A 22377-nucleotide genomic window follows, 5' to 3' on the forward strand; every position below is an offset into this window, starting at 1 on the left:
TTTCGGCTTTGTAAGATGCCGTTCGAAGAATTATAAAATTTCGATTACTTCCGGAAATATCCGGGAAAATACGAAATGTCGAAAAAAGATTTTTATTTTTTTCTCGATTCGTTTGAAAAGATAATTGAAAATGGCTGGCACATTTTCGTAGTCACTTTTTCTCCTCGACGACATGACAGTGTCATAATTGGAATCCGACGTTTCGATTTTCCGGAACCATCATCAACTTTATTTTTTCTTATGGGCGTCATCTAGGATTTTCACATTTCTGGATTCGATTTTTTTTTGTCGACTACGATGATGTATCACGTGTTAAGATTCGGTCTTGCTGTTTAAAAGAAATATCAAAAATCCTGTTTTTCGCAAAGAGTGCTTTGGAAATAACACACAGGCATTTGTTTCGATAAACAAATTTCACACAATTTTCTTCTGAAAATGCCTTTTTCAAGTGACGAAAAATGAGATATGCTAGAAATTGACTGCTCTTCGCATGTGCGCGAAATGTGCAAATTACTTCGGAAACATATCTAGAGCGATATCCAGAAAGGCAGCGACCAGCAAAAAATTACCTTCTGTTGTTTCATCGAAATTTAGCCGAGCTTGGAGCGTCTTCTAAGCCCTTTTCATTTCTGAAAATTGGTAATTCCTTCGCGGGTACATTTAGATTGATCCGTCCATAAAATCCCGCGAAGAAATCTTCCATCTTCAATATCGGCACGTAATGTCCCATGCATTTTTTTGCTATTTTTTTTCTTTCTTAATTAAATACCTTATGGAGCGTTAACTCTGCGGCTTTCAATATATCATTCGAAAGAGCAACGGTCAAAGAAGTTTTCAAAGATATTTGAACGACTCCAACGATCCATTTGCATTTTTCTCTTTATTTACTTACAAAGTCAAGTTTGATATTAGAGAAATTCATTTTAGGAATTTTAAAGCATCACACTTTTTTTCATATTTAGATACCACTACATGTTTGATATCGATAAAATATGTACATATTCAAGTTTATGCGAAAACCGAGAGAGTCACAACAAATGTTCTATTCAATTTTTATTATAACTTCCAAGGAAGTAAACAGCGAATTTGGTAAAATTCGGAAAAATGGCGATATCTGGAAATGCGTCACACTTGGTATAATAGTATATATGGTCAAATACGTTCACATTCATCTTACCGACCTCGACCATCCTCGTTCGGATGTGTATCGGTAAACCAAACACCCTGTATACTAGACAATAGCCGAACTGGAATTATGCCGAGTCGTGCGCAAAACTTTAATATTGCAATTAGCAAATTCGACGATGAAACCTACAGAGCCGGCTCTAATGCAAAGCAAAGCAATCAAATACTTAACTGCAAATTGTTGTGTATTTACGTAATGCCTCTGTGTAAATATCGGTACAAAAGATTTAAAACAAATTATTTTTGAGAACTTATAATACCTTTGCAAGCGGACTGCGAACTATGAATGTAACCACCCAAAGCAAAAACAACTTAACTTTTCAAACCGGTAAAATCACTTTGGGACTTGAGGGGACAATGATTTTATTAAGGCGAAGGCCAAGAATATCTTTTGCTGCAGTGACAAATACAAAATCGTATAGAAGAAGGATTCCCACAGACACACGAAACCTTCACTATATGATTGTTGATAATATTTGAAAAATAAACATGTCGAAATTGAGGCAACAGAATGTAATCGAACCTACGAAAGTACGTTTTAATCGTAATTTCACTCCCATGGCTAAGAAATGTAACTAAGATTTGTCCCTCCAGCTGTCTATGGTCAAATTTTAGAAAACTGTTTTTTCTCGACCTTGACCCACTTTACAAGCGTTGACACAGGGTCCGAAAGAGATACTTGGATAATTCCATTTTCTTCTCAAAATTCATTTTGGTGTTCAATAGACTGCAGTAGGATCTCTTCTAACACGGGTTCACATACGACGGATTCTTATGATACGACGGAAAAATTGTGCACGTGCTCCTACAAAATGGCCAAAGAATTATAAATGACCCTGTATTAGGAAAACTCAATAAGATACAATCAAACCGTACGAGTCATATTAAAGAGCAGTTCGAGCTGATGAATTTGAGTCATTTTTGAAGAAATTTGGAGCTCATTTGCCGAAGTTAATAAAGTTCAAAAATGTAATAAGTCACGAAAAAAGCGTGTTTGAGCACATGAATGACTCTTTATTTAGGAAACTCGACAAGATACAATCAAGCCGTGTGTGCCATCTTAAAGAGTTCGTCGAGCTCTTTCTTGGAGTCATTTTTGAAAACATTTGGAGCACATTTGCCGAAGTTATTGAGCTTCAATGATTGAACTTTTAAGTTTTGAACCTCAATAACTTCGGCAATGACCTCCGAATGCGTTCAAAAAATGAATCAAAGAATCTGCGTGATGAGCTAATCGAGATGACTACTAAGGCTTGATTGTATCTTGGTGAGTTTTCCAGATAAAGAGTCATTTATCTGCTCAAACACACATCTTTTGTGACTTTTCAAGCTTTGAATTTCAATAACTGCGCCACTTGAGCTCCAAATGCCTTCAAAAATTATACAAAAAAAATTAAAGGCGTTTGGAGCTCATTTGCCAAAGTTATTAAGGTTCAAAATGTGAAAAGTCACAGAAGATATTTGTTTAAGCTCATAAATGACTCTTCATCCAGAAAACTCAACAATATACAATCAAGCCGTGTTTTTGTGAAGTTAATTATACATCTACATTTGTGTCCAATACAATGAGGACTCACAATACTGAGGTTTGGCAATAAACTAGATGATGTTGAAGGACTACCCTGAGTTTACAGTCTCAGAGACACTCTGTTCATATAAATAAAGACACCAAAATCCCTTCAATGATAACATGGTTTATTGGCAATAAAAAATTCTAACAACAACTTGGCTAAATTTCCAATGACGCGAGACAAGGATGGTAATGACTTTGCCGGGATCGAGCCACTATACGGTACAAATGGTCCCGTGCAATCCCGTGAATGAGACGTATCACGAGCGGAAGACGGTAAAAAAAATAAAGAGCCTTATCAGCTTCACATTCTCCTTAAATACTGAAACTTGGGTTTACCACCCATGGACGTACCCCGAGAAGAAAGCAATTAGCGGCCTATTACCTCCCTATCACATAAAAGCGTAACAACCAGATAAAGGACCAATGGACCCCTTTATTGGAGTATCAGCATTGTGCGGGTTAGGCGGGATGTGAATTTGACCTAGCTTTTTAGGGCCTAGAAATGAAAATGATTGGGAATTCCATCCGGAAACCGTCCACAGATGCGAATAATAGCCACTATTACGCGAGAAAATTCAACTATATGGTCAAATAAATGGAACTGTCCATGGGCTTTACATAAGGTCTAAATTTAAAGTAAATAATGTTAAAATTAATAAATAAACAGCAATGTAGATTAAACAAATACTGAACTAGAAAACACGGGTCGTAACAGAATTTTCCAGATAAAGAGTCAATTATGTGCTCAAACACACATCTTTTGTGAGTTTTCAATTTTGACTCATGGTAATTTCGGCAAATAAGGACAAAATTTCTTCAAAAATGACCCAAATAAATCGACTCGACGAGTTATTTAAGATGACTCATACGGCTTGATTGTATCTTGGTGAGTGTTCCAGATAAAGGGTCATTTATGTGCTCAAATCTCAAATCTCAGAGAGTTTCTCAGATACAGAGTCATTTGTGTTTTCAATTTTCTGTCCAAATCCAGACAAAAGCTAAATCGTGGTTTTCGGTCAATTTACGACAAAACACTACGTTATCATGGAATTGGCGATATTTGAGCTCCGGATTGACGGAAATGATGGAAATAGCTCTAGATCGTACAATTTTTTTTGTGTCCGAGGAGGTGGAAATATTCAAAAGACACTCGGTCTAACAGAGCCGGATAGTGTAGAATTCGAGCTTGCATCCGTCTACCCACTAAAACCACCCCCTCCCTTCTTATGGCCCCGATATCGCCAGATCGGCATTCCTTCGGAGCGCCCAGTCGTAATATCTGCACTCTACACTTCCTCTCCCCTCCTTATACGCTGTCTCTCAGTCTTCCTGTACATAATCCTATTTACCATGCATTCGAACACCTTCCACTTCCTCTCGCCCTCCAGCAGTTCGCTACCAATCATCCCTTTGTTCAGGTTAAGTCCTGCTCTTCTAGCTTCAGTACGTTCCGCCTCCCACTCCGGACATCCCCAGAGTGTAAACTTCGGGGTATCCACGACTCCCAGTATGTCGCAAAACTAACATCCGTCTCTCTCCTCAACTCCCATTCTATGCAGATATTTCCCAAACACTCCGTATCCAGTAAATACCTGCGTTAGCATGTACTCCGTCCTTATCTATTCACATTCGCCCCACTGTCTTATATTCGGGACCAGGGCCTTCATCTACCCATCATACACTGCCCATTTACTCATTCATCACCCAATCTCTGATATCATTCCTGAAATCCTTACCTCTCTTCCAGACCAATCTCCTCTCTTCTACACGCCATCTGATCGGCGGGATCCTGACCAGTACCAACACCTTCGTACAGGGAACCGTTCAGTACACGCATGCCCCCCGAATCGCGCGCATCCTGTTCACCCACTCCAGGACAGCCCTATACGTCTTGACTTCTAGCACTTCGAGTCATATTGGTGTAGCGTACAACAGCGCCGACAATGCTGCGATGATCATCACCCGCCTCATGTCGTAACATAAATCATTTACCCTGGGGAGAATGCCTTCCAGCTTGCGGATTATTTCCCCCATCCTATCAAACATCCTGCGAGCGTGTTCCCCAAACCTAGCGTTCTTACCGAACCATACTCTCAGATATTTAACGCTTGCTCTTGTCGCATACCTAAATCCATCTACAACCACACTCATGCTAGTGATCTTACATCTCCCGGCCAGTAGCATCATCTCTGTCTTCTCTGGCGCCATGCTGAGATCCTTGGCACAGAATGTGTCAATGATCAGCTCCATAGCCTCCCTGGTCCCCACCTCGAGTGTTTTTCTGCACCCCTTAGTAACCACCAACTCCATATCGTCCGCGTAGGTGACTGAAGTGACGCCCCTTGGACAATCCAGCATCAGCAACTCGTGGTAGTACTAATTCGACGAACAGGTCCCATAATGGACCCCTGAAGAATCCCACACGTCAGTCCCCGGACCTCCCCGTTAGGCAACTGCACTGTCCTTTCATCGAGGTACGATTGGATTACTTCCGCCAGGTACCTACTAACTTGGGACCTCCTCAGCGTTTCCACTATGAGGTCCCAGGGTGCTGAGTTAAACACATTCTTGACGTCTACAGTCACCATCATACAGAAGGCCGCGTTTATTTAACTGGTCTCCCTGATTCTCTCCACGATCTGCATCACAGTCCTCATGGCGTCGACAGTACACTTGCCCTTAACGAAGCCAAACTGCCTATCACTCACCATACCATGCTCGCTGACCTGGGCCATCAGCCTGGCCTTGATCACTTTCTCTACGACCTTTCCGAGTCCGTTAATAAGGCAAATGGGTCGTTATGACGCCTCTGCCGTTGGGTACTTCTTTGGTTTCTTCACTAGCACAAGTCGGGCCCTCTTCCAAATCTTCAGGCATTCCCCTGTCACTATGATGTTTGTGATACAGTCTGCCATTTCTTGGGAATTAATCCCTAAGTAGGCCTTAACGACTGCGTTGGATATCCCATCCAATCGTGGAGCCTTTCGGCTCCCAAATTCCCCTGCCGCCCACCGAATCTCCTCCATTGACACCCGTTCCACGTCCTTGGCATCTGTAGCTTCTTAATTCCACCTTATCTTCTTCTTCGTCGGAAAAAGTTCCCCCACCTGCCTCAACATGTCCGCCTCTGCCAGATGACCTTGGTTCAGACACCCCAGCTTCCCCGTCACAATCCTGTAACCGAAGCCCTAGGTATCCATCTCCAGGTCATCGCACCACTTCTTCCATACTTCTCTCTTATCACTTCTAATGGACTCCTTGAGGATTTTTTCGGTCTTCCATACTCCTCTTCAGCTTCCCTTCTGTTCTTATTCGTCTCTGTATTTTCCTTGATCCTTGTCATCCTTCGCCTAGCCAACAAGCATTCCTTCCTATGCGTATTTACCGTAGCATTCCACTAACATACTACTCTCCTGTTCCTTGTCTTTTTATTCTTCTTAAGCAAGCACACGTAGCAAGCCTTCCCGATTTCCTTGACTATTTGGTTCGGTTTAGTTCCACTTGAAACTTTTTCACTTACGTATTTACTGAACTTACTTATTCCTCTCTCTGTTACGATCCATCCCTTAGTCCCTGTATCATCCCTTCTTCCCAGATCCTCGCGTCCATCCCTCATGATGCTATAGGTGATGTACCTATGTCCATTCCCGCTCTCAGTATCCACCAACCTGTCATTTATCCACCATACACACTACAACAGCACCGGCCATAATCACATCTATGACCGATCTCCCATTCTTGTTTCCACACGTCTACTCCTTCCCGTTGTTGAATGGGATCAACGCCTTCACCCCAACAAACTTCTCCAACACTCTTCCGTAGGCCTTCGCAACGTCATAGCCAAACATCGCGCACTTAGCATTCAGGTCCCCAGCTATGAAGACATTCCTGCCATCTCGGCCAGCGACGAAGCTGTCCAACCTATTTATCATCATGTTCCTCCGGGTAGGTACAGCTTGATTTTTATCCTCCTTTGCAGCACCCAGCAGGCTGTTCGCATACCTTCCTAAATTTCCATTGGTCCGCTCCCGGTACCAGTGGGACGACCACACTGTCTCTCCATTCATCCTGCATTGTGGTAGTCAGTGTTTTGAGAGCCTCGAAGACACCCTATGGCCCCGTATTCTCCAATTCCTGGAAGTAAACATACCTTTTTTTCGTAATTTCCCTTCCCTCCTTCCTCAGATTACACGTCTGGATGAGGCTGGGTATTTATCCTTCCTCAGTATCGAGCTCTCTCAACTCCGAGAGGAGCTTCAGGAACCTCTCCTTGAGAAAGCTTTCCCTTTTTCCCACCAAGATAGCCAGGTCCATCTTAAATCCCTTACTATTCGGATCGCCGTAAGCTATCTCGGTCGCCCCGAATATCCCCACGTCACATCTGTGTTTGATCGCCTCCAAAATCTTTCCCTCACTAGATAAAAGAGTGAGTTTCTCCTGACCCTCACCAATCTTCCTCTCTTCCTCCGTCTCCGTTTGACATTCCACCGAGACCTTCTTTGTCCTGCCAACTGCCAGCCGGGCCATTTCTTGCCTCAGTCTTCCGTTTTTTCCTCCAGCTTCTTAACTTCCAGTTTCCTGGCCTCTAGCATCTTTTCTTCTGCTCCTAGTACCATGCTTCTTATAGGGCTTTTCAGCTCCGCCACAACGTCAACCAGCTCCTGTTTGGGGTGGTAACTCTCTCCCAGAATCCTGTCGATTGCTCCAACCTGCTCTCTGGCCACTTCCAGTAGCATCCTGGTCCTCTCTTGTTTCTCTATCACAGGCGATTCCCCGATATTTATTCTTTTCTCCATCTGTGAGTCATTTGGCGTTTCCTCTATGGTAAGTGCCAAGCATATAATTTTCTTTTCCTGCCTCTTCCCCAACGTGTTATTCCCTATTTTTTCGCCGGAATCTCTGGTACCTTTAAGACTTCGTCCTCCGCTTCCTCTACCTTACCCTTGAGCGGGGTTCTTTATATCCTCCCTTTTCTAGCATATGCCACCGTTGTCTTTCCAGAGAATTCCCTTTTCTCTTTCAGAATCAGCTTGATAGCGCCAGTCCCCCCTTTCTTTTCCGAGGTACCTCCTGGATTGAAATCTGGAGAATCCATAGCGTCATCAAAACTTCGAAGACTCCGATTATCTCAAAATGGTAAGTATACTCTGGTAAGTGCAAAAGTAATCTTCTTTTCTGATAAAAACAACCCCTATAAGCTAAAACAAAAAATAACATTACAAATTAGCGGCACCCTAAAAGCAGACTTTGCGAAAAGCCACCAAATTGGTCACGTTGGTCGGTGGGCGGAGCTAAATGATTTTTCACACTACCAGTCACGCTATTTTTGCAATTTAGCGTTGAAAAACGCTAAAAGCGCTGCTTGAGCTCTCTATACAAAAACTAAATGCTGATTCCTCAGGAGCTCTCTTCCGCACGTGCGTGCTCTACCGTGATTCGTCCACTAGAACATACAATTTACACAATTTGAAGCAAATCTGATAATTTTAGAATAACTAAACAGCAGATTTGCCGTTAGCCATGGCGTGGAAGGACCGTACCGATAGTATAGAATATGATATAAATTTGTACTGTTCTTTATTAGATTTTCTAATATTTCTTTAGTAGATAGCACTGGATTTGAGAATATTTGTTATTATAATCGAATTTAATTATAGTTCAAAAACTGTTGAAATGTTAAGAAAATGGTTCAAAAAATATAAAGGGCAACTAGAAATTGCAATAAATGAATTCGAATGTTCTCTACATAATCGACTTTTTATACATCTAGTTGTATATCGATATTTTCTTTTCGATTAATTCTAGCGCTTTCGAAATCACTGTTCGTAATTTTTCGAGAAACTCGAAGGAAAGCTTATAAAAGCTAGTTCGAAAGCAAAACAAACTTATTCTAAAGCGAAATATGTGAGAGAACGGTTATTGAATAAAATTATCTAGAATTGTTTTTACTTTGAAACATTTCTTCAAATTTCTTTGTTGATAGTGTTAGCGAGCATTAAAACGAAAAGTGAAGTATACACAAAGCATTAGTGATATTTCAGAAGCCTACAAACACAATGGTTTCCAACAGAAATCGCTACGTGTCCGAAAGCACGACGGACGACGAAACCGCAGACATGGAATATTTACCAAACAATCAGGTACTACACACTCCCACCGACTCTTAGATGTCAGAGGTATCTAATACGTTTTATTCTCAGCAGATAAAACCACCAAGGAAGCCTACTAGGACACCTAAATGCTTTTCCAAAAATGCACTTATGGCTAGAGAAAATCGTCTCAAGAAGAAAATGTATATTAACAGTCTAGAGCAACAACTGTCTGTTTTGAGAAATGAAAATAAAAAACTGTCTGATAATGTGAACAGCCAAGCCAGCACAATTGAGGAGTTAAGAAATGAAGTGAAGTATCTAAAGAGCATTCTTGCCAACAGTGAAGGCATTGGCAAACTCATTAAGGCCATTAATTTGTGCACTGACATGTCCGTATCCTCTTCAATTGATGACAAATCCTGTAGAACCACTAGAGATGTCCCCATAGCCAAAAAACCTGTTCCAGAAATGACCGAACGAAAAACTTTTAATACCAAGTTTGATATCACTAGGCATCCTTGGGAAGAAACTAACTTAAACGAACCATATGAGAATTACCCTACGCCAGAATCCACAGACTCTTACTATGGAAGTTCAGAATTTAACGAGCTGAACAATGATGGTCTTTTATTAGATATAGACATTCCTATTGAAATGGAAAGTGAAGAGTTGTTGGATATGATTGATGAAAGAACCCTGGACTCTCCAATAGTTCCTCTCGCAGCACCCATAAAAACTGAACTAGAAGTTAAAATCAAGGAGGAGGAAGATGTTGGAGTGTGTTTACATGTATCAAAGAATAAAGTTTCTTTGGAGTTTTGTCCCTCATGCAGCAATAAAGCTTTGCAAGGCTGGGCAAGGAAATGAAGTGGAAAGTGATTGAAATGAATTTGTGGCTGTGGTTTGCTAGATGTAAATAAAATCTCTGTATCGTTTCAAGCCACACTAAATGGTTGGAACCATTTAGTTATGATATATAATGGAAGTGCCAGTTTGGTTTTGTATTTAAAGTTGAAATTTTTAGGAATTGTTGTGAATTGTTGAGAAATGAAGAGATATTTAGGAGGGACTTGAGACGTCATGCCCTCCCCTATACCTACTTCACCATCATTATTTAAGAATACAGGTACTTTTTTATGTGTTATACATATATATATATTTGTGTGTGTGTGTGTGTGTGTGTGTGGAGAGCATTTTTTAAATTACTGTGGTAAATGTTACTCTCCTGCATGTTATTTTTATTAAACACATATATGTTCTATCAATGGAATATTTCACACTAAAGAAAATATAAACTTTTGCCAGGCAAATGTTTATATTTTTTTGTCTATATTAGACGTACTTGTGAGCTTTAATATAGGCTGTATTAGGCTTTAAACCTTACTTTTTTACAAGAAAAATATTTGAAAAAGTCATTATTTTTTCATAATATGATACCATGTTGTAACTACTTATGTCTTAACAGATTGTTTCAGGTAAAAGACTGATTACATTTAAAATTTGAGTTTCCTTTTGAAATTTGTGGTGTTTTCTTAAAGATCAACTTAAAAAATGCTCTCAAATTGGTTTTTAGTCTCCAACAGACCTCCAGTAATATATTTTTTTAATTTTTCAGTTAACATTAAACTAAAATGGGACTAATGCTACTTCTTTAATTGTTAATAATGAGAAGTGCAAAAAACTATAAATTTTATTAAACAAAGTTAAATTTTAGGAGGCCCCATTTCTACATTTTCCTACTACTGGAATTATTTTTATATTTCAGAGTTTTGTATTAGTAATAAACATATATGGTTAAAAAACGGCTCTTATTCCCCAAAGTCTAAAAACCTACTTTAAATTAAAGTGAAAAGTAAATTTTTTTTCGAACTCTTTAAAAAGGAATTTTGTTTTCCTAACAATATTACACAATTAAATCACCAAATGTAAACAAATTTACACTGAAATTCCCATGGTGTAAAGTTCATCACATGATCCACTTTATTTCGAACTTGCTAGAATGGAAACAAGGATACTACAATACCCAGAAAATTCGAGAGCACAGCACATACATCGATTTCCAAAAGTTCGAACTATCGATAAAGAAGTGTCGATAACATATCGAGATAACATAGGCTTTTTCAATAATAGACCATTAGTACCTGTAATGTATTGAGAAAAGAATGTTCTAGAGCCCCCAGCAGACATGTAACAATGTTTTTGGCAAATGCTAAATTGTTCTCGGAGTCACCCATGAAACAGTAAAACAACAGAGAATAACATTTCTATAGCTTTTCCATTTACAAAGAAACATAAAAATTTCTGGCATTCCTTAATTTCCCATTTTTTAAATCAATTTGTATTAATGATATTATATTATTAATAAATTTGTTAATCTTAGAGAAACTGGTCGAAGCATAGATTTTTGTCAAAAAAATTTATAATAGAAAATTATGCATTGCAATAGGTACACAGAGTCAGATACACCTAAGTTTGACGAATACTAGGTGAAGTTGCTATTCAACGTTGCCATTTATGTTACACTAGTGATGAAAAAACACAACTGTCATATTAATTTTGACAGAAACCAGAAATGAGAGAACATCCAATCCATTTTTTAAAATGAAAACAATAAAATGACACAATAACAAATAATAGGGAAAATCCTCCGAATTTCATGAGTTCTGGTTAGTTGTAACGTTTAATTTAAGAAGTTTTAAAATCATTTTCAATATTTCAATATTACATACAAAATTGTCAGAGAGAACATGACGTCGGGCACCAGTTCCAATCCAGACGATAGATTTGATTCATTCTATAATGAAGTAAGTGCAGGTTCTAAACAACCCTCACACCCTCCTTGGAAAGATATTTTCCAGGTGAAGGAAATCGAGAAACGAGACTCAGTCCTGACTCCAAAACAACAGATTGAAAGGCTGCTTCGACCAGGAGCCACATATAGAAATCTCAACCCTTTTGATGTTCTTCAAGTTGAACCCGACACCCCTTTAGAAGAGATTAAGAAAAAATACCGAAGACTTTCAATATTGGGTGAGAATTCCCAGCTCTGAAATTTGTTGGGAAATATAGAGGTTTTAGTGCATCCTGACAAGAATCAAGATGATCCAGACAGAGCCCAACAAGCATTTGAAGCTGTAAACAAGGCATGGAAAACCTTAGAAAGTGATGATACTCGGAAGAAATGCATGGATATCATCGAGGAGGCTGTTGGACGCACAGACCTGATGGTATTGTAGCCTTAACATTACATGCAATTGGGTCGGTTTCTAGATTAGATTAAACATGAACGTTCTAGTTGGCAGAGAAGCGTAAAAAAGCCAAAAAAGAAGGGAAAAGCGGGGTTCCGGAGGACGATCCCGAAAAATACAAACACGCTGTTTATGTTTTGACAATGAAACTGTTTGCAGATCTGGAAAGGAAACGACGTGACTTAGCGGGGCGTGACATGGAGGAAAGGAAGCGCAAAAGAGAACAAGAGATTGAAGATGAGGAGAAGGCCAAAGTGGAGAAGGAGTGGCAAAAAAATTTTGAGGTTTGACTGATTGGGACTTAATAGAAGACAAATGTTGTGAGGCATTGAATTGCAGGAATCAAGGCAAAATAGAGTGAATAGTTGGCAGAGTTTCCAGGCTCAAGGCAAGAATAAAACCAAGAAGATGAAGGCCTTTAAACCGCCAAAAAACAAACCCGAATCCAGATAAAGGAATCTTAATTTAATAACTTAATTGTAAGTTTGTAGCACTTGAAAAAATATAAAAATTTCAATTGATGGCCTGTTGGAGACACATGTCTTCAATTTAAAAAATTATAGTGTATACCTGGTGGTCCTCACCTGATAGGTTAAACTTCATCCACATTATTTTTGTAAAAATATTATAATTTGACAAAATTTGTCATACAAAAGTTGACAATGTTTGATATAGAGAGTGTCAAAGTTTCAATTATTTTTGAAAATTTAGTCTATAGCTCTGGCAATTTTTGAGATCTTTTATTCAAATGTTAATATAAGAATATGAATTTAGGTTTATTCTACTAGATGAATCAAATGATTACCAGAATCTACAAGATGATACTTTCCATGGAATCAGATACCCTTTTTCCCCCACCAAAATCGTTTCTAATGCGCCGGTAACAGTTTCTTTCCAAAAAAAATTTAATTGTCTACTGCTTTGACGTACTGTTTTATTTTTGCATGCTACGCTTTATAGTATATAGTATGTTTAAAACTAAGATATCTAACATGTAGGTCTAGTAGTACGGTAATAGCTACAGACTTGGTCAGTCAGAAAAATTGCGCATTCGAGAGAATACTTTTTAATAATTTCATGGCGCAATGATGCAGTCCAAAAACTTGTATGATTCATCATCATTGTAGTTGTACTTAATGATTGGAAGTGACAAATACTTCTCCTTTTATAGTGCAAGCCCATAGTGCTAAAAAAATTCTGTGGATACCGATTATACTTAGAAGTGCGTTTCTACTTTAAGGCTAAATAGAATAAGATGCTCTCTCATGTTAAATCACGGTTTAACAACATACTCTTTTTTTTTTTTAATTTACTCTAAGTGAAAGGAAACTGCGTTAGGTCGTGTAACACTCAAGATGAGGCGATAATGTAAGATACGGTTGTGGTTTAAACTAAAAGATGGCGTTCCGATTGTTATTTTTTGGAGTTTTGGAGTAGGTCATGGTGGGCTAACAACAAAGTTGTAATTGAAGACATCGTTAGATGGTGCCTCAGTCAGAATGGAGCTATGAAAGCAGAAAAGTGGGCTAAGATGGATTTGCGGTTTAAATTAAAAGCGGAAGTTATGATTCTTGTTTTTGAAGTTTATAGGTAAATTTAAAACTTTACCATATCAAGTTTTTCTTCAGATGTAAAAATTAAAAGGCTTAAAACAGTTTGACGAGGATCAGGTTTGACTCGAGCATTCTAATTTATATGAAGTTTCCTTAATTACTAATTTTGGTTAAAACTCATTAAAAAGTAAAAATTTTTACAAAAAACCACACAAACCGGACAATGGGCATCTCAATCTACCTGGACTGACATAGAAACAGTTGCACATACGAGTTTTCAAAAGTACAAAAGCGCCTAGCCTAATGCGCATCGAAGGCAATTCGTAAACAGTTTAATGCCGGCGGCATTAAAATTTCACACGTTTAAAATTAGTATTAAGAAGAATGAAGGTACGGTTTAATCCAAGGGAAAACAAATACAAAGCGAAATAGCCAAAATATCAAGGTTTCATTCAAAAATTATCCTATTTTTTCGCGAGACAAAATGAAAGTTAAACTAGATTAATCAAAAAGCATCGCGGAGCCTGACAAACAACTGAAACAGATTAAGAGGTGAATTTATTCACGACGTTTCTGTGACTTATTAACGCATGTTTGATTTTCTTTTGTAATAATCGCTTCTTAGCGATTCTTACAAAAATAGATGTTATTTAAACTCTTTCTTTCATATATAAGATCCAATCTTATATTACCAAAACCATAACCAATCAAAATAAAATTTCTTATAAAACATCACGTTCAGATAGTAACGCTGCGACTGTACTCAAAGTTGAAAATGCTCATTCTACTGAATATGAGCAACAACATATAGTTACAAATGATGTCTCGACAGTCCCTCTAGTCTCTTTCCATTAGCTCAAAATAATCACAATATAAGATCTATTAACCTACCATTCGAAACGACTTTGTTTCTATAAAGAAATGTTGCCAACCATAAATGTTGGGCGTTGATTAAGCCTTTTCGTATTTACCAGCAAACATCTCACAGAGTTTTTTTTTTCTAGAGGAAGAAAATTTTCATAGGTATCCGGCCTACTGACCTGTCGGCTAGATACCTATGAAGGATTCGTCCCAGACGAGGACGTCTACCCACTATAAACTTCCCCTTTTCATTTTTTACTTCTCCCGAATCACTTCTAGAGATTACTTCACGGGGGGCCGAAATTCTCCCTCCTCACGTCGTGACTCCGCTTTTCTTGTTTTCTTCCGCAATCTTTCTCGTGATCTCCCAATTATTCTTAACATCCTCTTCCACTCCCTCTCAGTCACTAGCAGTAATCTCCCCACACAGTCCTTCTTAAACGCTTCCGGCGACCCCTCTCGAAAGTCGTCCCTAAATCGTTCGAACTCTTTACAATCAAACAAAGTATGCACCACCGTGTCCTTCTCCCCATGGTGCCAACACTTCGATGATTCACTCTTCTCAATTCGCTTTACAAACAATACAAAACACTCATGCCCAATCATAGCCTGAGACATAAACTAATCTACCTCGTTCTACTTCCCATTCAGCCATGCTCTCATACTGAGAATAAACCACTTTGTCAATCCCTCGTACACATTCTACCTATGCAGGCATTTCAACTTTAGCCACTCTCTTTCCCTTACACCCCTCCACCACGGTCTTCACTTTCTTCCACTCCATTATTTTCAAATCGAGGAGGGTGTTGTAGCTGCCGCGTAGACCGCCGCTACCATTATATTACATCTCACCCAGTATTAGTAACAGATGAATCCATCTAAGACATGCCTCTGACATTTCAAGGCCACTATTTCTTTTACTAGATGCTAGTATGTGTTACAAGCAAGAATTAATGCGATTCAACTACTACTTTCGTTTTAATTTCTTTGTGGTATAATTAGTAAATTTCAATGTAAATTAATTGTAGGCCAGTATCTACTAATAAGTCAATTAATATTACTAATAAATGCCACTGTCGTTTCTCTTCATATCACGAGTTACAAATGGTTGCTTTTTAAAAAGGTTATTTAAAAAACTTTAGGTTTTTACCTTGTAATATTCTCCTATTTTAAGTGTAATCTTTAATCCATATTTTACGAAGGTACTTACTTTTTGAGCTAAAAAATATCTGGAGTATAAGTTGAATCGGCCTAAATTTTGGTTAAAAATGAACTTAAACGTACAATAAAATTAGTTCAGAGACATTTATATGCATGAGGTGTACAGAAAAAAATAAATTGTTCCTATCTACAATATTGAAAAAGCATTTTTTTCTTAAACCAAAAAGATAAAAGAAAAGTAAAAAAATAGTTCCTCGTTTTCATACTCTGACTGACCAGAAAAAAAAACATCTTTGGCTCTTATCTTTACATAAATTCTCAATCTAATTATTAGGTGGAATACCACATACATAACTATACATTTTGTACAATTAGCACTGACAGGTCTTATAAATTCTGCAACTTGTCGCAACCGAGTTTTTTTCATACTCATCGTACATGATTACACATTTATTAAATATTATAATTTAATTCATTTAAGAATTAGAAATAAGTAAGCAACTTCCGTGCTAGCGTATTTATGTATTTTTGTTCCGAGTTCATGTAACGACCCATCTTTTCACCGATGAAAGTATTGTTGGATAAATATCCCAGAAAGAAGAAATAATTAAGACTTTCCTCTAGTATACTACTCAATAATCATTACATCTATTTGGAAACCTTAATAACTCCATCCCTTGAGGCGGTTATGGTGAAATACTGACTACCCTTGCATAAGATTATGTCGGAAATGCAGTCTTTGTGACCTGCAGGAGGCGATTCCGGTCCACCTCTAGGCACATCTTCAGTCTTGTCTTTTGGTAAAGTGCTCGCGGGTTCCTCATAAACCACATCAGTTCCATCAATCAACCTGGGAAAATAAACCTGTGTAACTTTCCTTTCGGGGATATTTTAAAAAACTACTAACCTACTGCGGTAAGACAAGGTGGTGCCCAGTGGATCTCCGGCTGCAGATAAGGCCAAATAGCTCTCAGATGGACTGGCCAAGTTCCAAAATCTCAATCTTTGATCAGTGCCCCCTGATAGCAAAAAGGGAGATCTATCTATGCAGCCGTATGAGGCGTACATGGCGCATACACTGTGACTGGTCTGTTGATTGGCCTAGAATGTTCAAAATCTCACATTTCAAGAAATAAAGCGAGTTAGGATTTGTTACATGGCTGAGTTTAGAAAGGGGCGGAGTAGTACTACCCCAAAGTACTTTCTGCCTTGAACCGCTTTCTAAATTCCACATTGAAATCTCATTGTTGCCTTGGACACTTGATATTAACCAGGAATTTTCGGTCGGGTGTGGAATCACTTTTCTTATTCGCACCGCCGAACCGCCTTAAAGAAGAAAATGTATTATTATAACGATACATAATTATATCAGCGGCACTTTGAAAAATTATTATTTACAATTGTACCAAGCATTTGCCTTTTTTTTAACCAACTTTGTCCCTGTCCTTTTATCCCAAAAGATTGTGCTTGACAACCCATTAAAGGTTCACTCAAGATAATATTAGTTGCAGTTAGGTATTCTCGGAAAGACAAATCTAGTTTAAATGGATCCCTATCTTCTGATTTTTAAATCAATCGAATTGGCTGACTGTACTAGCAATCAATCCCATCTACATCAGTGTTTCCCAAAAGGGTGTATGTTTTGTTTTTCGTTTAAATACAGGCAAGGCACAATATAATGACTATGTTTGATTTAAATTCAACCATAGTATAAAGAATATCTTCCTAGTAATTATGGTTTTATTTCTCACAATGAATACCCACTTGTTGGCAATGAAATAGTGGTTATCGGCAGCCTAAATCTCAAATCCCATAAAGTGTGTACTCCGTCGCTGGTGCCCAGCGCCAGCCAATTTTGATGGGTATCTAAGCAAAAGGTGGTGATAACCCCTTGCCGTACGCCATTAGACAACCTCCAGGAGACTCCTGGTGCCCGTAAATCCCAACCCACTACAACAATAATCATCGTTGAATCTAAAAATCCACTCTTACCACAGAAACATTACCTAAATCCCCATATAAAGTGGCATAGACCACGGTGCTATGAGTGCCCGGATCTAGGCATTGCAAATCTACAGCTAGACCTTCGTCGTATTGATCCAACTGTCTATGTTGAAGTACGTTCATTCTATTAAGAAAAAAAATTATTGAAACAAAATATATTGAAGAGGTTTCTATGGTTTAAATCGCACTTAGAACTGGCGGTGTCTATCCTTAAAACGCCCATCCACCCATTATGGCAACAAGCGGCTAGTGATTGACCACCATCGCACACCGCCAATCCAGTGGCAGGTGATGTGTTCGGCAATCTAAATTGCTGTCTAGATCTATTTGCAAACCCGTTGTTTTCGAATGAAGAACAATCCCAAAATCTGCAAAAAATACTTGAATACTACAGTCTGAAGGTAATTATTTCTATCATTGTACCTAATAGTTCCATCAGTCGAACCACTGGCAAAAAAAGAGGTGTCAGACACTCGACACAGTTTGACAACAGCGGCTTTATGCTCATGTAGATGTGCCACCAAAATGCCACGAGGGTGCCATCCAGGAGGTGGCAGTTGTGGTTTCCAAGCCGCCTGTTCCGCCCACTCCCGGTTGCGCAGCGCTTCGTAGTAGTGGTTCTGCTGAATAGCCTTCAATTTGTTGAGTTCGACTTGACAGGTAGATGGTTTACCTATGTGGGAATTGACAAATAAATAATGACATTTATTTGAAACCAATAATAGGAAATAACTATGTTCAAACACATCAACAAGAGTAAAATTGCTTACGCGTTTTTAATATTCTGTAAATATTAATTAAAATTATATGGCTTTATATTACCTATAAAGCCCTCTGTGTGGTTTGATTATCTTACTTACATTGTATGAAACTTTTTTCATGTAAACTCGACGCGTCCGTAGTAGTGCTCACGAATTGTGTGAGTTGATTGTCTGGGGGGGGTGAAGACGGCCTGCTATTGGTAGATTCCGACTGTCTTGTTGATACTTCAGAGCCGTAGTTCCAGTCTGAGTGAACATTGATATCCACCGAGCCCATTGTGCTCGTCCTTGGCAATTCAGCTCTATGTAAAATATAATGAAAAACCCAACCAAGATGATCAGTGAAACTAACCTGACGAATTCGTTCTTATTAGCCTCGCTGAACGTGAACTTTCTAACACTAATGCCATCACCATGGCTGTCCATATCCGTTTTTCCATCGTATTTCTTCAGTTTCGCGTCCAAACTACTTCGGTGCTTCTGAATTTTCTGCAAATGGTCCCGCATTTTTAACAAATATTCCTCCACTTCCTCTGTCATCCCATTTGCCTCCAGGCGACTAAAGAGCTACGAAATTTTATGGTTAGTAATATTGTTATGATGGGTGTCCCAAGCAACTGATAATTTGTTTTTGAAGCACTCGATTGCCATATTTTTATATTCGTTTCTTTTGAAATTGGAACACCCTTTATACAAGTACTCAAGAATCTCGTACAGTTCTTAAATTGGATACTTGTTTCAACCCGTCATAATGTGGAGTCATCCCTGATTTGATGCAATCTCGCGTACGTTTTCTTTCTGACAATTCTTCCATTATTTGGCTGATATCTTTGTCCTTTATCACGTTGTCGTAAACGACACGAGGAATCGGGGACACTAGTGAATCGAGCAGAAGCTCCGACCTAAAACTTATCTCATACTCAACTTATTAACCCAAACATCAAACATACTTATCGATTTGTATAAGTTTATGTTTCATATAGAGCTGCAAATGAGGCATGATCTTGCACTGAACGTCCAGAATACTCAATTTTCGCCCAGCTTTGGCTATGAAGCCGCACACTGCTTCTCTGATCCATAAATTCGGGTGAACCAGAAAGTAGGAACATTCAATTATCAATTCACATAATGCAGAGGTTGTGACGAGGTCAAATTCAGTCAGAGAGGCCATGGCAATAATTGCTTTTCTTATGACAAATTCTGAACTATCTGTCAGGCCCTGGAATATGATTAAAATGCTCAAGTTCAGATTAATTTGTTTAAATTTGTAAAGTATTACTAGTAATAATAGCGGCGTGAGGATGCTTAAACAATGCCATCCAATGTATGAACTGACCCCCACAATAGAATCAAAAAAGGCCTTTCGCAATTGAGTGTCTTCTTTGTCATTGAGAAAGGTGATCATATGGGACAAAATGATGTCATTAGCTGAAAGTATGTTAGATATATTCATTAACGAAATAGTATATCAAATCCAAACAACCTATAGCTTTCCCAAAAAATATACACAGTTTGTGTATACCACTGTTCAATAGCGCCTGTTTTACTATACTGTGTGTGTCGGTTAACAGCGCGCTAACCGTTTGTTGAACCATTTCCTGCAATGCCTGCAGTTCAAGCTCGTAGTTGAACATGTGTTCATCGTCAGTTTTGTCAAGTCCCTCTTCTCCATACCAAATATTTTGGATCTGGTCCAGATACCTCAAAGCAATTTCAGCCAAATCATTAATATTTCTGGCATATGCAGCTCGCACGCAGGCGTTGGGATCAGTAGCCAATTGGGCTAATTCTGGCAGGATATATTCAGGGAAAACGTTAGCATCCGATCTGGGCAGGCGTTGCACTAAATTCAAACACTTGGTGATGGTGTTTATGGCAAAGATTTTCACTCTAGAATTACTGTCATGGGCCAAATACATCTGCCCCAACAACAAAGACATATTGATATTAAGAATATAGGGAAAAATGAGACACATACCAGATATGGAAGAATCCTGTCAAGGATAGTTTCATCACTGGCATGCTGAGCCAACTCCAATAAAATCTCTAAACTAAATAGTTTCGATGGTGATTCATGAAGGCCTCGAATGCATGAAGTAACCAAAGAGGTAATCAGCACTAAGCCTTCGCATTCACCTCTTTGCTCATACTTCTCAATATCTCGTTTTTCACTCCCATCTTCATCCTCAGAATCCAGATCATCAGGAGACTTTCTAACTGGCCCCAAAAACTAAACTAAAATAGCATAAGATGGCTTGCAAATATAAAATAAATACCTTGAAAATGTTGGCAATGTCTCCCTTTAACCTTGTAATTTTTTCATCAGGTGACAATATGGGATTACTGGAAAAGATGAGCATATATGACTGCAGAAAAGTGTAAAAATATTGAGGAAACAGTGTGCCACGATAAAGGTCTAGATAGTCTTCTGCAGAAAGACGTTTAGCAGGTTCCTATAGAATTACTTTAGTCTTCAAAAAAAAAGGACTTTTAAAGCATTTCATACTCTATCAATCATACTGGAAATTAAATTACGGAGATTGAAATCTTCCAGCCTATCAAGATGCTTCTGAGGAGAATATTTTCCAGATCGATATGCTAGCAACTGTGAATAGTCAAAAGGAAAATGCAGCTCATTCCAAAGTTCCAATAAAGCACAACTATAAATTCAAAAGTTATTTAATTAATTTAGACTATTAAAAATCATACCCTGCTGAAAATATATCCATTGAAGGGTTTAGATCACCAGATTCACATAAAGTTTCAGAAATTACAGCACTCATTTTACTAGTACCCAAATTTGCAGAACTTAAAAATCTTTCTGGAGCTATATAACAGGTTCTCCTTCGAGAAGTATCAAAGAAGTATGAGTAATCTCCTGAAATGTTTCTACATCATTCCTGCTCATTTCATTAGAATTTAAACACACCAGGATTATCTATAGGCAAAAATGTGGGCTTAAATGAAGCAAAATCCACTAACATTACCCAATTCCAAGATGTAACTGTGATGTTCTCTAATTTAATATCTCCATGACATACTCCTACTTTATGGCATTGGTGCAGGGCATATAGTATTTGAAATGTGATCCATCTACATTCATTGTATCAATACTCATTAACATATCTTAAACAAGTTTTAACTTACCTTTTTTCAATATCAGTCAAAAAAGGGCGAGTGCTGATTCTGTCATAAAGACTGTATTTGACATATTCACGCATAAATAAAGCAGCTTTGTCTGTAATTATAAATCTCTGATAAGGAGAGCAATTAACAGCGGTAGAGAGCAGTTTTCTAATTTCTTCCAAACGGTCTTTGTAGCCTTGCAAAGGTAAGGTGGGGTCTCGGACAATAAAGAGTTTGGCTACAAGAGGTCCTTCTTGAGAGTGTACTCGAGCAACTTTTAGGAATCGAGTGCTTCCTAAACTAGAATTGTAAAAAAAAATTAATTAAAAGATTTGTTGAGTTCTATTGTGACTTACCTCTTATCAAAAGTAATTTCTTGGTGCTCCTTTAGGTACCATTCAACGGTATGTATAGGGGTAAGCATTGCTGCCTGCTGATTTCCCATGGTAAATTGTCAAAGGAATTCTTCTGTATTATTGAAACAAAATTCTTAGATAATTAATAAATGTTGTATGCATCTATTTATTTACCAACAATAAAATTATAATAAAGTAAATAAAAATATAAATGAGGTTGACAGCGACTGAAGAAAATATGTCTGCTAGATTATAAACATTATTACTTGGTATTTACGTATAATTTTAAGTTTATTAAACATTTGAAGGGGGTCTAAAAACGTGATTTTTAAATACAAAATGATCATATATAAATTTAAAAAAATTCATTTTATTTAAATTAAAAAAAAAATTTAATTTCATACATTTTTTATTCCCTTCCAGCAGCCATTTTGGAACAATATATTGAATTACTAGC

General features: G+C 38.1%; 3 protein-coding genes across 6 annotated transcripts; 2 read left to right on the top strand and 1 right to left on the bottom strand.

Annotated features, from left to right (window-relative positions):
- Nucleotides 1-8612: 8612 nt before the first annotated feature.
- Nucleotides 8613-10648, top strand: LOC136346175 (CREB/ATF bZIP transcription factor-like). Of its 3 annotated transcripts, none has more exons than XM_066295109.1 (3): nucleotides 8613-8898; nucleotides 8959-9976; nucleotides 10466-10648. In XM_066295109.1, exons 1-2 carry the CDS (start codon nucleotides 8815-8817, stop codon nucleotides 9715-9717), a joined length of 843 nt encoding a protein of 280 aa, XP_066151206.1. In that variant the 5' UTR covers nucleotides 8613-8814; the 3' UTR covers nucleotides 9718-9976; nucleotides 10466-10648. The 3 variants fall into 3 exon arrangements, with proteins under 3 accessions (XP_066151206.1, XP_066151207.1, XP_066151209.1); XM_066295112.1 differs by having other exon boundaries at nucleotides 8615-8898; nucleotides 8962-9976; nucleotides 10466-10646; XM_066295110.1 differs by lacking the exon at nucleotides 10466-10648 and having other exon boundaries at nucleotides 8959-10359.
- A 759-nt stretch (nucleotides 10649-11407) lies between these two features.
- Nucleotides 11408-12877, top strand: LOC136346363 (dnaJ homolog subfamily C member 8). Its single transcript, XM_066295455.1, has 5 exons — nucleotides 11408-11654; nucleotides 11709-11880; nucleotides 11929-12077; nucleotides 12146-12382; nucleotides 12438-12877. Exons 1-5 carry the CDS (start codon nucleotides 11598-11600, stop codon nucleotides 12549-12551), a joined length of 729 nt encoding a protein of 242 aa, XP_066151552.1. The 5' UTR covers nucleotides 11408-11597; the 3' UTR covers nucleotides 12552-12877.
- Nucleotides 12878-15471: 2594 nt separating this feature from the next.
- On the bottom strand, nucleotides 15472-22343 carry Vps15 (vacuolar protein sorting 15). 2 transcript variants are annotated; one of them, XM_066295450.1, is made up of 21 exons: nucleotides 22325-22343; nucleotides 21921-22032; nucleotides 21586-21864; nucleotides 21368-21531; nucleotides 21148-21316; nucleotides 20945-21098; nucleotides 20715-20891; nucleotides 20417-20668; nucleotides 19922-20357; nucleotides 19718-19866; nucleotides 19389-19657; nucleotides 19154-19340; nucleotides 18791-19005; nucleotides 18538-18740; nucleotides 18101-18350; nucleotides 17866-18045; nucleotides 17680-17801; nucleotides 17438-17623; nucleotides 16830-16999; nucleotides 16581-16774; nucleotides 15472-16523 (listed from the first exon to the last, which is right to left on the bottom strand). In XM_066295450.1, the coding sequence occupies exons 2-21, from the start codon at nucleotides 22007-22009 to the stop codon at nucleotides 16322-16324; spliced, it is 4047 nt and encodes a 1348-aa protein (XP_066151547.1). In that variant the 5' UTR covers nucleotides 22010-22032; nucleotides 22325-22343; the 3' UTR covers nucleotides 15472-16321. The 2 variants fall into 2 exon arrangements, with proteins under 2 accessions (XP_066151547.1, XP_066151548.1); XM_066295451.1 differs by lacking the exon at nucleotides 22325-22343 and adding an exon at nucleotides 22095-22113.
- Between the last annotated feature and the right edge of the window lie 34 nt (nucleotides 22344-22377).

Source organism: Euwallacea fornicatus, chromosome 22, assembly GCF_040115645.1.
Source record: "Euwallacea fornicatus isolate EFF26 chromosome 22, ASM4011564v1, whole genome shotgun sequence".
Lineage (NCBI taxonomy): Eukaryota > Metazoa > Arthropoda > Insecta > Coleoptera > Curculionidae > Euwallacea > Euwallacea fornicatus.

Excerpts from the sequence above, each read along its gene's own strand:
- Vps15 (XM_066295450.1), bottom strand. The coding sequence starts at position 22,009 with ATGGGAAATCAGCAGGCAGCAATGCTTACCCCTATACATACCGTTGAA. Across the intron at positions 21,532-21,585 it reads TTGACTGATATTGAAAAAAG|ATGGATCACATTTCAAATAC; the intron begins GTAAGTTAAAAC and ends CAATGAATGTAG. Across the intron at positions 19,341-19,388 it reads AAACTTATACAAATCGATAA|GTCGGAGCTTCTGCTCGATT; the intron begins GTATGTTTGATG and ends GATAAGTTTTAG.
- LOC136346175 (XM_066295109.1), top strand. The coding sequence starts at position 8,815 with ATGGTTTCCAACAGAAATCGCTACGTGTCCGAAAGCACGACGGACGAC. Across the intron at positions 8,899-8,958 it reads AATATTTACCAAACAATCAG|CAGATAAAACCACCAAGGAA; the intron begins GTACTACACACT and ends TTTTATTCTCAG.
- LOC136346363 (XM_066295455.1), top strand. The coding sequence starts at position 11,598 with ATGACGTCGGGCACCAGTTCCAATCCAGACGATAGATTTGATTCATTC. Across the intron at positions 11,655-11,708 it reads TTGATTCATTCTATAATGAA|GTGAAGGAAATCGAGAAACG; the intron begins GTAAGTGCAGGT and ends GATATTTTCCAG. Across the intron at positions 12,078-12,145 it reads TTGGACGCACAGACCTGATG|TTGGCAGAGAAGCGTAAAAA; the intron begins GTATTGTAGCCT and ends TGAACGTTCTAG.